Source organism: Haliotis cracherodii, unplaced genomic scaffold (genome assembly GCF_022045235.1).
Source record: "Haliotis cracherodii isolate W230 unplaced genomic scaffold, xgHalCrac1.p SCAF_10, whole genome shotgun sequence".
NCBI lineage: Eukaryota > Metazoa > Mollusca > Gastropoda > Lepetellida > Haliotidae > Haliotis > Haliotis cracherodii.
Window position 1 is genome coordinate 14,066,103 of NW_027266265.1, and position 17,639 is coordinate 14,083,741.

At 38.9% G+C, this 17,639-nt stretch overlaps 1 protein-coding gene across 1 annotated transcript; it reads left to right on the forward strand.

Moving 5' to 3' along the window:
- The first annotated feature begins 46 nt into the window (after positions 1–46).
- LOC139454088 (PRELI domain containing protein 3B-like) lies at positions 47–17,540 on the forward strand. Its single transcript, XM_071235585.1, has 6 exons — positions 47–167; positions 6,763–6,931; positions 7,751–7,837; positions 9,238–9,308; positions 10,473–10,575; positions 11,714–17,540. The coding sequence occupies exons 1-6, from the start codon at positions 136–138 to the stop codon at positions 11,840–11,842; spliced, it is 591 nt and encodes a 196-aa protein (XP_071091686.1). The 5' UTR covers positions 47–135; the 3' UTR covers positions 11,843–17,540.
- Positions 17,541–17,639: the final 99 nt, after the last annotated feature.

The window sequence follows — 17,639 nt, forward strand, 5'->3', positions numbered from 1 at the left end:
ACTCAGAACTACTTTTCTGGCGGCATACAACTTCCGCCTTGCGTAAGATTCCGGGTTGCATGGTGAGGAAACGTGACTGGATGACAATCGAGTGACTGGAATTTCGTGTAACAGAAGTGTATTGAGATTTTCGCAATGAAGATTTGGACGTCAGATCACACTTTCGAGTAAGCTATAATATTTGTTTAAAACTGATCAAATGGTGTTAAGAACCCATTAGTGATTCGCAGTTGCCATGACAGGAAGGCATTCGACCTTCATCACCTTTCCAGGATAGTTTTCCTCTGGACTTGTGTAGCAAATTACTCTTAGGGTTTGTTCGCAACCTGCTGCATAGAATTCGATCGATTCCTTTGACTCGAGTGTAAGCTAATGTCGGAAGGCATACCCAATACAAGAATATCTAGAATTTATATAAGATTGTAGAGAACATTACGCTATCACGTGGGTTATAGGTGTTCTATAAGCATTATAAGTATTTGTAGATCGAGATCTAGGTGGAGTTCAGTTTTTGATCAAGTGAGAAGAAATTTGAAATACAATTACTCTTTACTAACGGTACTACTATTGCAGTACCGGATGTCACATCATGTGGCTAGTGTTTTTATTTTCATGTGTTACCCTTATCTAACTTTTAGCTCGGGCTGGTAGCAGGGTTAGAAATTGGCACTAGTCCTAGTCATTGCCAAACTGCCCAATAGTAAGGTATCCTAAGGACAAGTAGAATTTTGACATTTTCAAAGGTTTTGCTATATGCTATCATTATGAGGACTAGTGGACTGAAACTGTTAGTTTCTACTGCTGGTATAGGTGACGATCGGGTACTTGGGCCAGGTGGGTACAGATTAGGACCCACATACAAACAGGATAGGGCTGGGATGTCCAAATTTACTTCCTGGATACCCGCTGAAGGTGTTAAAGAGATAGGTACTGAATGTCTGATTGGGACTAGTTTGACTGTATCCCTGGACAAAATGTATTTAGATACACGTATAAAACGTTCTGGTCATGCGTACACTGAAGTTGACTGAAGTTTTATATTTATTCAAGGAGGGAATGTGTGCATAGTCAGAAAGAAATGCGAACATAAGTGACTTGAAGTGTAATCATAGAGTAAACTGTTCTAGATAACGTTTGTCATTAAACAATGTATCACGTGACTAACCAGGGGTCCTGTGGGTACCTGGCTCTTTCTCAGTACCCGACTGACCAGAGTTACCCGTCCCAGCCCTCCCACAGGACTACCCTAATCCCTGGTTAGTCACATAATATATTGTTTTTGACAAAACTAGACTAGATGAACTCCCATGATTACACTAAGAAAAGTCACAAATGGTAGCATTTCTTTGTGACTTTTATCATGTTTATATGTTTGAATAAAGATAGTTTCAGTCAACTTCAGTGTATGCATGACCAGATTGTTTTATGTTTGTATCTATTACTGGCTATATAGTTATTACCAGAATCCGGCAAAACAATTCCCATCCAGACACTTTGTACTCATCTTTACAAACCTATACATGTAGCAGGTACCAGGATAGGGTTGAGTAAAGCTTTGTCTCCCTGCGTCCCCCAAACAGGGTTAAGCCTTGAACCCAGCGGGGCTTGCAGCCCCTGCACCCTGGCTTCTCTCTCATTTAGACATCCAGGGGTTGACAGCTATGCATCTGTTCTGTATGAGAAAAAAATAAGATACAAACAAGCTAATGTACTATACTGTGACAGACAACAAGGGAAAGCAAGAAAGTTATGAGGAATTAAAAAATAGTTTGTACTTCCTTATTGATATTAATGCAAGATCAACATGGACAATTTATATGGGGTTAAGTGTGGATCGATGCCAAATTAAGTGTATAGGGTATCATATCAGGCAAAGTTTTGTATTTCATGTGTACATAATGGTTATTATGGTGATGTGTTTGGGAAGGGATTGACTTAGGCCGCGATTTCGTGATATTCTCACATAGTTGTCATAGATATCGCATCAACATAAATTCAGCGCGATTGAAAATAGTGTAAGTCTTTCAATAGTTTTATCCACATTGACACTCTCATTTCCACCTACGAACATCGAAAAAGTCGTATTGCTTGAATAAAATGATCTACCATGGATAATTCTTGGCCCACATTTGCAAATACTATGAGCCATTTTAACTTTGTGCTGTATGGACCAACCTCAGGAATATTTTGAGTTTTCACATGAAGGGCCCATGTCAGAAAATTCCCTGAGTGAACCCTGATCTACTGTATCTGAAAATGTCAATAAAAAACTTACTTGATAGTTTTTTCAATCGTCAAAAGTTGTCAATCGAAACAGTGATTTTCATACTCGCGACGCTGCGTTCCATCTCTTTCTGTTCATTAATGATTCCTATAGCACTGCTTGGAGCTTTGCACAAATCAAATTCGTTGATCTACAACCAGTCATTAGCTATATTTTTTTGTCACTTAAATCCTAGTCTGTCTTACAGACCCTGATACATTTCTATCAACTACAGCCCATGCAAGTCTATAATGTTTGGCAAGTCTAGATTACTGCATTATAGTCTGTCTTACAGACTCTGATACATTTATATCAACTACAGCCCATGCAAGTCTATTATGTTTGGCAAGTCTAGATTACTGCAGTATCTGAAAATGAAGAGAATCACTGGGCTCCCTTTTTATTAGATTTTTATTAAGATAACTGAACAACTGTTTTTTTCTGTATGATATGTTCATTTCAGAGACTATATGTTAGTCTACTTAAATCCTAGCAGAAATCAAAGACGTACATGTATGTGCATCCGTGCAGAAATCAAGAGAAAAAATGCAAACACGGTTAAAGTTTCAAAACACAAGCAAATTTCGAATTTGGAATGCCAAAACCAAACCAAAATGAATGTACCGGTTCATACAACTCTTTCTCCATAACAATATACAAATTTCAGATCACAAACGATCGTATTTTAGATGAGATTTGCCTAGACTTTAGATAAGACATCACTGGTTTTCTTGAACGTATACCCTCTTGCAAGAATGGCCAAAGTTAATGAATTACGGATTTTGAACTATTTCTAGTGGCCAAACAGCAAGTTGGAGATTTTTTAGAATATGCTACAATATGTTTGCTTCCAGATTTGTCCATATTTATTGAAAACTATGACTTAATCATTCAAATGTAACTCATAAACATTGTGAATGTCAACAAACTTTTCGACTTCAGGTTACTCGTAAACATTTTCTGGCTGCTGCACATGGCAAACACGCCGCCTTCTGCAGAAAATAAATGACTTAATTGTTGCTAATCAAACAAAAGGGTGAACCTGGAGCAAAAATCATTGTAATAAACTGTCACTTCTAATTAATTAAAAAAAGTCCATATTGCTAAGACTTCATTTGATACGGTCAGACACCCGGTCTTTGATACAGTACACACTTCAGACACAACAAGACAGTGAAATTGACGAAAACACTGGAATGTAAATTATGTATTTTTTGCCAACAAACTGTAACAACATTTACAACTGTCGCTATTTCATGTCATCGCTTTGAATATATTAAGTTAACAGACATTGTCGAAGACCTGTTAGTTTGTTCCCCGCATGTCAACGAAATGAACAACTGATGGTGGTAAACATGCCTTATCTATAATTATTCTCGCAAATAATTCTTCCTTAAGTAGACAATGAACTGAAATACATAAATATTACCGGTACTGTATTTTCCCCTCGATCAGATAACGAAAACATTCGTGATTTCACCCCTTACACAAAAGCAATCTTTGGGGGGTTTAAACAGATGTTAAAAGATGAAAAAACATATTGTTGTCAACACAGATAGGCAGCAGTAAGTCACTTTCATATGAAGGTGTACCAGTCATGGATGTTGATTTTTGTGAAACGTTCTGTTTGGACTTTGGAAAGAAGACTTTGATAAAAAGGCTAGTGGACGCTCTTGCCTTGAAGATGTGAGATGCTAAGCACTATTGCATGTTATGAGGGGCCATGAAATTGAAAAAGAAAAATATCTATCATATGACATTTGTATAACAGATATTTTGAATTTGTCTGTCATGAAATGTTTCTTTCACTGGCCATGCTAACCCAAGATTTGTTGGGACTTACTGTTAAATAGGCTAACATTGTAAATGTGCCATCAGTCAATGACCTTGCAAATTAAGTTATGCTGTCCTCATGTGACATTTATGGAGAACAGCCGCTGTTTATTCTAGTGAAAGAACTGGCTAGAATTAGAACATGTGTAGAATAAGCATATAAGAAGGCACCACTAACCAATAACCATGCTGACTAAAGCATTTAATTACTCTGCCTATTCCAATGGTAAGCATGGCTCTTGGTCCTGTTGGTCATGGGGCAACAGTGGAAAGCAAGATTTGGTGTTTCTACATGTAGTTGTTAGTCATTGCATGCTAGGAGTGTCCATATGATGTCGGGGAGGTGGTTAAAATGTATAGATTGTTTAGAGTTATACACAGGATGAATAGTTTGTTTGCATTGGTGGAACATGTTAATACAGTAAACTATGGTTTTAACGAACTAAAGGGACAGCTAATTTTAGTTCGTTATGACCATAGTTTGTTATTAGCAAATATACAGCAAAATGACCAGACCAAAACGCAGTTCATTATATCCATCAGTTTGTTATAAGCATTTGTTATAAACATAGTTTGCTGTAGTTTGTTTTCTGGAAAATATGTCAACACATTGTGTTAATAGTGAAATGAAATGAATAGATTGTTTGATGGTGATCAGTAAAATAGTTTGTTGGGTATAGCTGGGGAGAAAAGTAGGTTGTCTCCCTCTTCTCTCCTCTTGCTCCTCCTCCCCCCCCCCAAAAAAAAAAAAATTTAAAAAATTTAATACAAATGCTTCCCTAGAACATGTAGAAAGAAGCAACGTTTGGTGGTGTTCACAGTGAACAGTTTATACACTACAAAGCAGGTTATTTCTGGATAATCTGTCACTGCTGATCACCATGATCAGTGTTGTAAATCAATGAGGAAGGCTATTGTTAGACTGTCATGCTTCAGTTGGAGTCAAGAGTTCACTCTGTAGGTGTCATGACAGATCTACATAAGCCACAAACAGTAAGTACTGTGGTTATTATATAGCAACATTAATATACATATATATGTCAACACAAGTAGATTCAAAGGTTTTGCTGAAGTGTTTTCTCTCTGTGGCTCTGTGGCTGAAGGGTGATATGATCATGATGATCAGGCCTCAAAGTTAAAATTTTACCAAGTAGCCATATGGCTACAAGTATTTTTTTCCAGGTAGCCAGTGGTAAAATCAAGAAGTCAAGCCAATATTGTAGGTGGCCAAAAGCATTTGAAATGATCTTTTATCAAATAACTATTATAATATGATAGTCATAGCACTAGTTTTGGTATTATTAGTGGAAATTGTACTTGATTTGTGTTACTTATGACTTGAAACAATGATGCAATTTATGTTACTAGATTATGTAGGTATATCCTTGTTTATCCATTAAGCATTGTCAACTGAAATAAAATACTTATTACATTAATATTTCTGTATTTCTTTTCACTGTCGACTTTAGGAGGAATTATTTGCAAGTACAATTATTAGCAGATGTTTTTTTCCAAGATCAGCTGTTTTATATTTTTGTGTCTACATATGTGTAGCAATTGAATTTAGTTGCCACAAGATGTTTATCAAGGTTGCCATTTTAGACGGTAGACAAATTGAAATTTAGGTCGCATTGGCTACCGTTTTAGTGGCAACTTTGAAGCCTGGTGATGTAGATAAAGGTCATTGTTCTCCAGGAGGGTTGTCTAGTTGTTCTCCAGGAGGGGTGTCTAGTCGTCAGATTGTTATATATATATCACACATCCTGGCCACCAACTGAGACACTGCTACATCATTGCTGCAGATGTTCGTCTTGATCATGCTGATAAAGAAGTTAATCCCTTCTCATGTCCTGTTATGTATTACAATAAAGACACCTGTAGGGTGTTTCTGTTGCTATGGTTACACTGTTTGGTTACTAAGTGACAAGTAAATCCTGTCATGCACATGATTCACAAACAGTTTGTATTTTAAGGCATATGAAGTAAAATGGTTTTGGACTAATTATTAGTGATGTAACTGGAATATTGTTAAAAGCGGCATTAAACCTAACTCACTCACTCACTGTAATCATAGATTATTATAAAGGCAACTTGGAGAACCGACCTGTCTTCAGCAACCAATGCTTGTCCTAAAAGGCAACTATGCTTGTCGTAAATGGCAACTATACTTGTTGTAAAAGGCAACTACACAAGAGGCGACTAACAAGATTGAGTGGTCAGGCTCACTGATTTGGTTGATGCATGTCATCGCGTCCCAATTTTGTGGAACAATGCTCATGTTATCAATCACTGGATTGTCTGGTCCCACCTCGATTATTTAGACCGCTGTCATATAGCTGGAATATTGCTGTGTGTGGCGTTAATCAACATGAAACTGAGAACTGAAGCTGTAATCATAAATTATTGTAAAGGCAACTTGGAAAACCAGCCCAGCCTAACCCAACATTGGTTGTAAGTTTGTTCACAAATAACCTTTAAGTCACGGTGTGCTCAGCAAAAGATGTATCAGTAAACTTCAGAATTGTCTTTTTGATTTTTGCACACCTGATCCCAAGGTTCAGTGTAAGGTGTTTAGACATGTTGATGTACTATATTATGCATAGAAGAAACTGTTAAAATGTAATATATATAGAAAATGAGATTGATTATGATTCCTGATATTGCAGCCACCCGTGGGAGACTGTGGTGAAAGCAGCATGGCGGAAGTACCCCAACCCCATGAACCCGAGCGTGCAGGGAATTGATGTGGTAGAGAGGCAGGTTACGCCGGATGGGAAGCTGAAGAGTCACAGGCTACTTAGTACATCGTGGGGGCTGTCAGCGTGGGTTACAAAAGTAGGTATCTCTGTCTCTCTTCAGCTGAACCCTGGTCCCTGGGGCCTAATGAGGCAATAGTAGTAGTATTGTAACGATAAGGCAAGTTCATCATGTTCATGATAGCATACGTCGATTTGCAACTCTGGATCGCAACTCCTTACATTACAAGTGTAAAAAACATGAAGAACAGCTGGAACTGTTCAACAACCAGCTTACACAGATTCTCTGGTATTTCCGAGTTGGCTATAGGTCTTCCGCAACCCATGCTTGTGGTAAGAGGTGACTATGCTTGTTGTAACAGACGACTAACTGTATTGGGTGGTCAGGCTTGCTGACTTGGTTGATGCATGTCACCGTATCTCAATTGCGTGGATCGATGCTCATGATATTAATCACTGGATTGTTTGGTGACCGCTGTAATAATGCTGAGTTCTGCGTAGAACAACAAACATTGACAATGTCCTCAAGCCTACAGGTTTCTGCCGTTCAATATGCCATCTTTAATCTCTGAAATTTAAAGCATATGATTCAGGGTTGGGATTCACCTGCAGAAAGAAAGAAAGTACTGTATTGGGATGCAAATTGTGTCGCACCCATAGCAGCGGTTGACATATTGTTTCACGCCCCATGGTATCGTTACACCTTTAAATAGAAGATAAACTCTCACATTACCATCTCATCCTACCAGATACCCGATTTTGGTGTCTTTGACATGTGTTTACCCCCAAGGGTCTGGCTCAGAATTGATTCTTAATGGCCATCATGACATAGCTGGAATGGTGCTTACTAACCATGCTGCAAGGTGTTGAGTTGGAACTGATATTTTGTTGCCTGCAGATTGTCGGCATGGACCAAGTGTGCTACGCCAGTGAGCATTCGGAAGTGGACACAGCCAACAGGACACTCACCATGAGGACAAGGAATGTGAGTAGTGTTACCATGGTTACTGGTAATCAGTTGCCTGGAGTCGGACTCCAAATTCTGATTCAGAAGCGTTTTTGTCAATATTAGTCTTAAAGTTATGTCAAAAAGGCATTGTGGAAAATTGACTGATGTGTGACTGTTAGAAATTGGCACTACATGGACTAAAACGGTTAGTTTCTGATGCTGTGTGATACTGTATATTAAAGGTTTTTCTAGCCGTGAGTTTTGATGATTTTCAAGAAAATATTCCTTGAGTCCTTTCATAATTTGATTATCTTATAAACATCATAAATGGTAAAACTAAGCAGTTCACATACTTTATATGATAAGTTTTCATCAATGAATAGTTGAAAATTGATAACCAGAGGCTTCTTTAACATTTATCATACAACTTCCATGGTTATTCAAACTGGTTATTAGATTGAGCCAGATATGCATGGTAGCTGTGAGTTGATACTCGTGTACATGGTGTAAGACCTTAAAATGATAGACTGTCTTTAAGCATATGAACCCTTTTGTTGTGCCAGGGACCACAACTGGAACCACTCGACAGGGATAATTCTAGGGTGGGGGCCTTGTGCTTTAAGCTCTTAAATTTGAAAAAAAGGCCAACATTTTCAAATACAATGGGGCATTTCAACATTCTGCTGTTTTGGGCAAGTGTGGGTGTACCTCTGGAATATATGAAATTTTGACATAAAGGGACCATGTCAGAAAGTTCCTAGTGTGAATCCTGAAGGGTATGTAGGTAACTTTCCAGATGACATTTAGCTTTATGAATATTTATTTGTATTGTGGTCATCGTCAATACTTCATAGGTCTGTATGCACTGTTCCCAATCACTCATGAGTTCATATGGCCTCTCTGGCATGTAGTCATTATTTCAACCAACGAATCAAACAACAGCCTGGTTTCAGCAAGGGGAAACCAGAAAGTACTCTAAATAATCAGCACTCAGGTTACATCGACATCATTCTCTACACATTGGGGGGCACGGGTGGCCCAGTCGTCTAAGGCGCTGCAATTTTCTGTGCAGAGTTGCGTCCTTCGGCACGTCAGAAACCCATGATTGTGGGTTCGGATCCTTGTTCGCCCTGGTTATGTTTCTAGGTTTGTCAGCACCATACCCATGCTCGTGGGTTTCACTGAAGTGGTAAACTTCTGAGACCTGCATCACTTCGGGCTTTCCTCCCACATTAAGCTGACACGCCGTGGTATAAATGGAATACTGTTAAAAGCGGCGTCAAACTCAAATCACTCACTCACTCTGCACATTGCTTCAGTGTCAGACAGCGATAGGGTTCACACAAAGTTTCTGAACAGAGTAGAGCTCGTTTGACTTCTGTGAGTTATACACTGACTTGTTTCACTAGCTGTATTGACAATGTGTGATGTTACAGTTGACGTTCTGCAACGTAGTGACCGTGGATGAGTACCTGTCCTATGTGCCACACCCTGAGGACCGCACAAGGTAAGATAATGTGTCACATGCTAAGAATTGGTTTTCAGCAACCCATTCTTGTTGTACATGTTGTAAGAGGTAGTTAACAGGTCAGGCTCACTGACGTGGTTGATACATGTCATTGTATCCCAGAGTTGCATAGATCGATGCTCATAATGTCAATCACTGGTTTGCCTGGAGGCAACTAACGGGATTGGGTGGTCAGACTTGGTTGATGCATGTCATCGTGTCCCAGAGTTGCATAGATCGATGCTCATAATGTCAATCACTGGTTTGCCTGGAGGCAACTAACGGGATTGGATGGTCAGACTTGGTTGATGCATGTCATCGTGTCCCAGAGTTGCATAGATCGATGCTCATAATGTCAATCACTGGTTTGCCTGGAGGCAACTAACGGGATTGGGTGGTCAGACTTGGTTGATGCATGTCATCGTGTCCCAGAGTTGCATAGATCGATGCTCATAATGTCAATCACTGGTTTGCCTGGAGGCGACTAACGGGATTGGGTGGTCAGACTCACTGACTTGGTTGATGCATGTCATCCCGTCCCAATTGTGTGGATGGATGCTCATGTTATCAATCACTGGATTGTCTGGTCAAGACTTGGTTGTTTCCCGACCTCCATCATGTAGCTGGAATTTTGCAAACAAACAGATGCTAAACATTACGCTGATCGATCCAGATTAGCTGATAAGATCTTGTTTGACAATTTTATATTAATTGGTGCAGTCAAAGAACAAGAAAGATTCTTGTTTATTGTTGTGTTAGATTGCAAGACATCAATGCTAAAATGTACTTAATGCCCTTTATATTTGGTTTTCTTTATTCATTTACTAGTTCCTAAATTTGTTTGATAGCCAGCATGGCATTTGAAGATTTTTTTATTTCTAAAAATGTCTGGGAACATGGCTTACTTCATTGTCTAAGGTACTGTATCTCTTGGCCGAACCAGAACCTATGATTGTGGGTTTGAATCCTTTTTTTTTTCATGATTATTTTTCTTGGTATGTCAACACCATGCTTATACCAGGGTTTCATCAGACTGGTAAATGTCTAACACATCTATCACTTCCGGCTTTCCTCCCACATCAAGCTGAGACACTGTGATATAACTGAAATGGCATTAAAGCCAACTCCCTCCCAGACTGCATCTTAACCCTGTGTAACTTCCAGGACCACACTGCACCAGGAGGCGGTCGTCACGGTGAAGGGAGTCCCGCTGGGCAGCTACCTCGAGACAGTCATGACAGACTCCATATCCAACAATGCAGGAAAGGTATGCCAGACCTCTATCATCTATCTAGGACAATACCCCAATAATCAGACCCTCGTTACTTACACATTAATAGAAGCAGTCCTATCATGCACATACATGAAACCGTAAAAGGCGATTACGCTTGTCGTAAGGTGGCGACTAACAGCGTTGTTTTGTCAGGCTCGTCGATTTGGTTGATCATGGCATTGTATCCCAATTGCGTGAATCAATGCTCATGATGTCAATCACTGGATTGTCTGGTCCAGACTTGATTCTTTACCGACTGCCATCGTTGCTGAGTGCGTCACAGGAAGTGTTTGTCACTACTGTTATCCAAACCTGCTCTTAGTGACAATCACTGGTTTGTCTGGTTGGTTTGATTGCACTGGGGGGGATTAGAATAAGTCCCTATCAACCTATGCTGGTTGTAAACGATGACTAAATAGATTGGGTTGTCAGGCTTGGTGATTTGTTTTATTGCATGTCACTGTGCTCTGATTGAGTGGATCGTTTCTCACAATACTAATCAGTGGATTGTCTGGTCCAGACATGATTATTTACAGGTTGCTGTCATACAGCTGGAATATTGCTGGGTGTGGCGATAAAAACAATAAACTGATGAAACAGTGAAAAACATTTTGCTGAGTGGTTTAATATACCCCCGACAATTGTCAGGGCAATATAGTTATACCAAGGTTCCGTCTGTCCGAAAACTTTGTCTGCATGATTTCTCTCAAACTATTCAGTGGATTCATCTCAAACTTAGTACATATAATCTGTGTCATATGAAGGGGTGCAGTCAAAAGAAAAAATTTGTTTTTATTAATTTTCCATTTTTTTATGTATTTTTCAAATCCTAACATCCGTCCGAAAACTTTGTCCACGAGATTTCTCTTAAACTATTCAGTGGATTCCTCTCAAACTTAGTACATATAGTCTGTGTCATGTGGAGGGGTGCAGTCAAAAGAAAAAAATTGTTTTTATTAATTTTCCATTTTTTTTATGAATTTTTCAAACCCTAACCCTATCCTTGCTATTTAATTTGAAACTACTGACACACTAGGCGGGTCGGAGGTATAAGTGAGCCATGCTCACTTTTTTTCATGTTTTTCTCCATTTGATGTTTGTCATCTAGTAAGTTTCTTTCATCTGTTGCCAGGGACGACAAGCTATGGAGTGGGTGATTGGGAGGATCAAGACAGAAGCTCAGGACCTGAAACAGGAAGCTCAGAAGTGCATGGACACTGTGTTACCGAAAACCCCCACCTCTCGCACAACGTCTTTATGACGACCCAAATCTGGGAGTTAGACTAGCAACCACTAAAGCATCTTGTGATACTCTTCCTTTCGTTCACCTTTCTGTTATCACCTGAGAAACATTGACTGTCCATTTCGACCCATGACAAACTCATAATCTTTACTTGGTTCGCTTATTCGGGTAAACTTTTTGGCAACAAAGAAACTGTTTCGCTGTCATGGCATAATGGAACTGTCAAAGAGCATTCCTTTCTGTGTGGAGTTTGCCAACTCCAAGCAGGGATCCGTCATGCGACACATCACCACCTTCAGATCCGTCACTGTCTTCACTTCAATGATCATGCCACAGTTACACCCAACTGTGGGTGTACGGTAATAACAAGTACGGTAATCAAATTTTGAGGTCTGGAACCTGGCAGTAAATCACTTGATGCAAATAATGAATGCGAAATCCACTTCATTACTGCTGGGTTCGACATTGACATTGGTCTGGTGTAATAATTTGAATGCCTTTCTTGTCTCAAATATTTTATCTCATTCTGTGTGTTATGCTGTATATTGTCTTGATCCATACCAAGTTTGGTATTTGAGAAGTTCTTTCCCAGCTTGAATCAGTCTAACCTGTAACACAGGTCATTGTCCTCTTGAGCCTTCTATACAACACACTGGTCACCTGGACAGGGATGCATTGGTCTCCGCACTGCAATTTGCTCTGCAGAGTTGCATCCCTTAGCCCCACCAGGACCTGCTGCTCATTTGAATCCTACATTATTATGATCCTTGTAATGTGCTCACGGTGTCATCAAAGTGGTAAAGGTCGACAACATGCATCTTTTCTCACTTGGGGCTTTCCTCCCACATTAAGCTTACCTGCTGTGATATAACTGAAATACTGTTACAAGCAGCGATGACCCAACACCCACCAACTAATGGTAATCTGGATGATTTGGCTGCCATCCAAATCGATCAGGTTATGAAGGATATAAGCAATAAGAAGGTATGTAGGATTTGTTAACGTCTCTAATTGTTTACTGTTCATGTTTCCATGGCAACAAAGGCCCTGATTAATGAGATTCAGGTTTTGTTCACAAATTGATGATTTTGCTCCTGGCAATAACGACTTAGATGCAAGAAAGACCTCGGAACCTAACATGCATGCCTGACCATTTCAAAGAAGCCCTGAAAATGTAGATTGTCTTTTCAAACTGTCCAGTGTATTCCATTGCCAAACAACCTTAGTGAATATGTTTAATTTAAGTTGATCCAAACTTAACTCACTTTAAGCCTAGTAGCAGAGAAGCACATAATTGGTAATTGCAATGTGTTTGGATTGGCATGGAGGTACATTAATTAAGTTTTCCCAACAAAAGAAGGGTGCTTCTGGGGCTTGTGATCCTGCCAACCCTACCCACCTTGTTATGCTGTTCTGGATTGGTTGGAAATAATTATCCCCAAATTAAAGAAAAACAATAAATCTGACTATTTGTAGCTAGGGCTGGCTGTCATTACGGATCATCGAGATCAATAATCGTCAACCAAATATCGATCAATTATTGATACACATGTATATCGGAGAAGTAACTTCAAGCAAATATGCAAAAATCTGAATGAAATCAACACACTTATGACATATTTATGCATGGATTACTCGTGGACATAAATGTTAGAGCAATAACAGTTGCTTTCCATCTTTGGCTATTGACTTGATTGATAATAAGTCTGTTTCGGTAAGGTTAAACTTTGTTTCATCACAATTGTTTATGTAAGATATTATCGATGACACAATTTTCATATCGATTTTCGTTCTCATGACGATACTTCCAGTTATCGATCTTTATAGCCAGCCCTATTTGGAATGGAAATTGCTAAATCACTAGAATAATCTACAACCTTGCTTCAGTGTGTGTTACATTCATTGTATTTGTCTGGGTGGGATCTCGCCCTTCAGCTACATTCCAGTTTCCCTGACGGTTCTTGTGTAATTGTTTTCACTCTCGGACTGACCCTATTTCTGCATGAATCCAACAATCCATCCACAGAATGAAATAATCATCTGTATCAAGTGTTGTTGAGGTTATGCTACTCAAATCTTGATGGTGATATTCATCTTGTTGTGGTACAAATAGTATTTGATACTGCCATTGAACCAGCACATCAGCCCATTTGCCCGGAACAAGCTTGGCACTAAAGCTGTTGTATGTCTATCTTAGTGCTTCAGTTGTCGTTACTTCATACCCTAAGATCTCTTCTTGGGAGTGTAGACCTGACTTAAGGATTATGACCCAAGAGAGATGAAGGAGCGTTGCCAAATACATAACAGGGCTGTGGGAGAGGACTGACCATAATAGGAATTTGGACGATCATCAAAACAAATATTGGTGTGATTTTCATGAACTACTTTGGCAAATATTGCATCCTTGAAGTAAATCACCAAACAATGGAAAAACGCTTTAAGAGGGTTGTTATTCATTACTAGTACATAGTAATATATCTGCACTATAGTGGTGGCGTCCTGTAAGAGGCAACTAACTGGATCGGTTGGTCAGGCTCGCTGACTTGGTTGATGCATGTCATCATATCCCAATTGCGTGGATCGATGCTCATGGACAGACCCGTGAAGATCCGGGGTAGAATAGGTCTTCAGCAACCCATGCTTGCCTTAAAAGGCGACTATGCCCGTCGTAAGAAGCGACTAATGAGATTGGGTGGTCAGACTTGCTGACTTGGTTGATGCATATCTTCATATCCCAATTGTGTGGATCGATGCTAATGATGTAATTGTGTCTTTAAGTGGTCGATTATTTTATATTCTAGGCAAAGGGTGAGTTTGGATTTTTGTTTGAAACAGAATGTTTTTTGGTCACTGATTGTTTTTTCTCCGTAAGGTGCCAAACAAATTTTTTCACAACTGTTTTTTCAGGACATTCATGTGTTGGAATCATTTTCTTTTGTAAAATTTGCATCAATTTTTTCTCCACTTTTATTTCTCTCCCTACACCCACGCCAAGAATATAAAATGGTCGATGCTTGAGGCCCATCTCCGCATAATACCTTCAAACCACTTCCATGACCTTGCAGTTCAGGAAACGTTTCATGGCAGGGACATTGTTTGAAGACATAATTTGTATATCATGGCATATTTTTTATTGAATTTTTCCAATTAACAAGGCATATATTTGTGTAGTAATAGCATTTTATTTATTTCCATGGTAACCATTTGAATAATGGTGCGCAACTTTTATTTGAGTGGAATTTCTGTTAGTGCTGGAGCATATTAGCTTAATCCCCTCACAAACAAAGTGCCTAAAATAGCAACTGGTATAGCCATATTTTTTTAGCTTATGAATGAGTCATTGAGTGGCTTGCTTTATATTTTTGCTTTCGTGCAGGTTACTTTGAATTGAGTGCAGACATTGAGTGTGGCATTTATACAGTATAATGTGTACAGTTATTATGTTGTCGAGTACATGAGCTTCGTGAATGTACATAATTGGTGATTAACTTTATTATTGATATGTGTGACACTGAATATGTTTTAGTCATTATTGGTTACCATGGTTACCCAATGGCCAACCTGCACCTGTGCCGCTAGAGATCACTGATATGATATTGGGGTGAACAACCTGGGCCCGTTCCAAAAATCAAAGGTGGCACGGGTGGCCCAGTTGTCTCGGGCACCGCGATTGGGCACGCCAGAAACCTTTAATTGTGGGTTCGCCCCGATTATGTTTCTAGGTTTGTCAGCACCATACCCGTGCTCGTGGGTTTCACCGAAGTGGTAAACGTCTGAGACCTGCATCACTTTGGGCTTTCCTCCTACATTAAGCTGACACGCCGTGATATAACTGGAATACTGTTAAAAGCGACGTTAAACCCAACTCACTATTTTCAGTTCGGGCATACTGATTGAACACCCCTCGAATAAAAAGTGTATAAATCTGGAACTGCTTTGAAGGCTCTTTTTATCCATTGCCAATATCATGAAGAGCTTCCACAAGGCATATTTACCATATGAGCAGCATTGGATGTGTGTCCCAGTCATAACCTGCACAGCTGATGTGTCTGACACTGAACAATGGTATATTAGACATGGACTTTGTTATGCATTATATATTCGATTGATACATCTCATATTGCAGAGAATGAAAATTAACAAGTTTAGATCCATGATCATTTTTCTCTTTGATCGGTCATTGCCTCTAAGGCTCTTGTTTGAATTAGTTTATGCTGGGTTTTTAATACACTGATAGTGATATACTCGTAACAATGAAAAGTTAAAGAAGACACGATTCTTTCATTTTTCTGTAGTTAATCTGTCATGGCGTATCCAAGAAGAGGTTCATGCCATGACCGATTAACTATATTATCAGGCATTCTTGAACTTCTTTGAGTAGTAGTGTCAACCCCACCTGACACAATAATATGCCACACACTGCAGAGCAAATGACTTTCTACATTGTGCTAGCACACATAGATGGTTATTTTCTGAATAATTTTCTTTTTTCCAAAGCCAAATGACTGAATATATGCTGCTCTTTTAGAGTGAACCTCGTAATACCATTGTTCATCCTCTATTCTCTGTTAGCTAAGTAAACATAAGAAGCGATGGCCCTGTTCCACAAAACAGTCTCAGCACTGTGACTGTCGTAAGTCTGTGTTAAAGAATGGGAGTTGTGATCAACTCAGTGATAAGAGTTTTAGTGACAAGGCCAGGTCCATATGGGCCAAGTGTTAACCCATTATGAGCATGATCAGTGTTCAGTGTTTAAGTTAGCCATATAGTCAGCAGGCTCCTGTCCATAACACAAGAGTTGAGAAATACAAACTTTTGCGCCTTCTAGATTAAAATACTGGAGAAGAAAGTTTTAACACTGATGTTTTATTGGAGATGTTTTCTTGCCTTTTTTGTTGAACTTAAATTTACTGATTGCTTATGGTAGGTGTAGCATTGTTTTTATCAGATCAAGAGTTTTCCAAGAAAATGATATTTGGAAATAGAGACTGCTGGTCAAAGATATGATCATGCTAATGCACATGAAAGCGCACTATCCAATTTTGTTATTGTTGATTTTTGTTATGTACTGTTATTTTTTTCTCAAATATTTTGTTTGTCAATTGTCGAACATTTCTTTTTCCCTATATTCAGAATGCATCTGACTCGGTAATAAGCACAGTTATGTTCGATATATATTCATGATATATATGTGATATATAGATATATTTAATGACATTGTTTTGTTTATTTTGAATCAAATACAGTGATGACAAGTGATTTGTGTGATTTGGAGATTCTAGGACTTGTGTTTATTAACTGTCAGGCATCTGCTACCAGCTTTTCTGTGAAGAAATCTTAACATTGTAATGAAGAAAATGTCTTGAGAACCTGTGAAATGCATTTGTATTGCCATGGCAACAGAATAAGTTATTGTTAACATAAGAATAATGTCATGTCAACTATGTTTTTTAAGATGTGTATTTATCATGTTTATGTTTGATCAAGTGGACATATTATTGTGTGTCAGGTCTTTGGTTTTAAGTAATGAAACATGTTTTGTGCAGGATATTCATGAAGAATGACTCCATCTTTGTTTTTGGGATACTTGGATACAACTGGATACTTTACTTTAGCCATTTGAGTGATAATTTGACAAACATGAGTGAATGTCGATTGATTTTGCTGAGATGTAATTTTTCAAGAATAGGAGGAGGAATAAAGTGATTTTCTTAAAGACATGTTTTTGTATTTATTGATTTCCTGATCCACAGATGGCGTCAGTGTAAATGTTTCTTTGTTTGTTGTTTAACGCCCCACTCAGCAATATTCCAGC

Coding starts and splice junctions, on each gene's coding strand:
- LOC139454088 (XM_071235585.1), top strand. CDS start 136: ATGAAGATTTGGACGTCAGATCACACTTTCGA. Junction 168..6,762: donor ACGTCAGATCACACTTTCGA/GTAAGCTATAAT, acceptor CTGATATTGCAG/CCACCCGTGGGAGACTGTGG. Junction 9,309..10,472: donor CACCCTGAGGACCGCACAAG/GTAAGATAATGT, acceptor TGTAACTTCCAG/GACCACACTGCACCAGGAGG.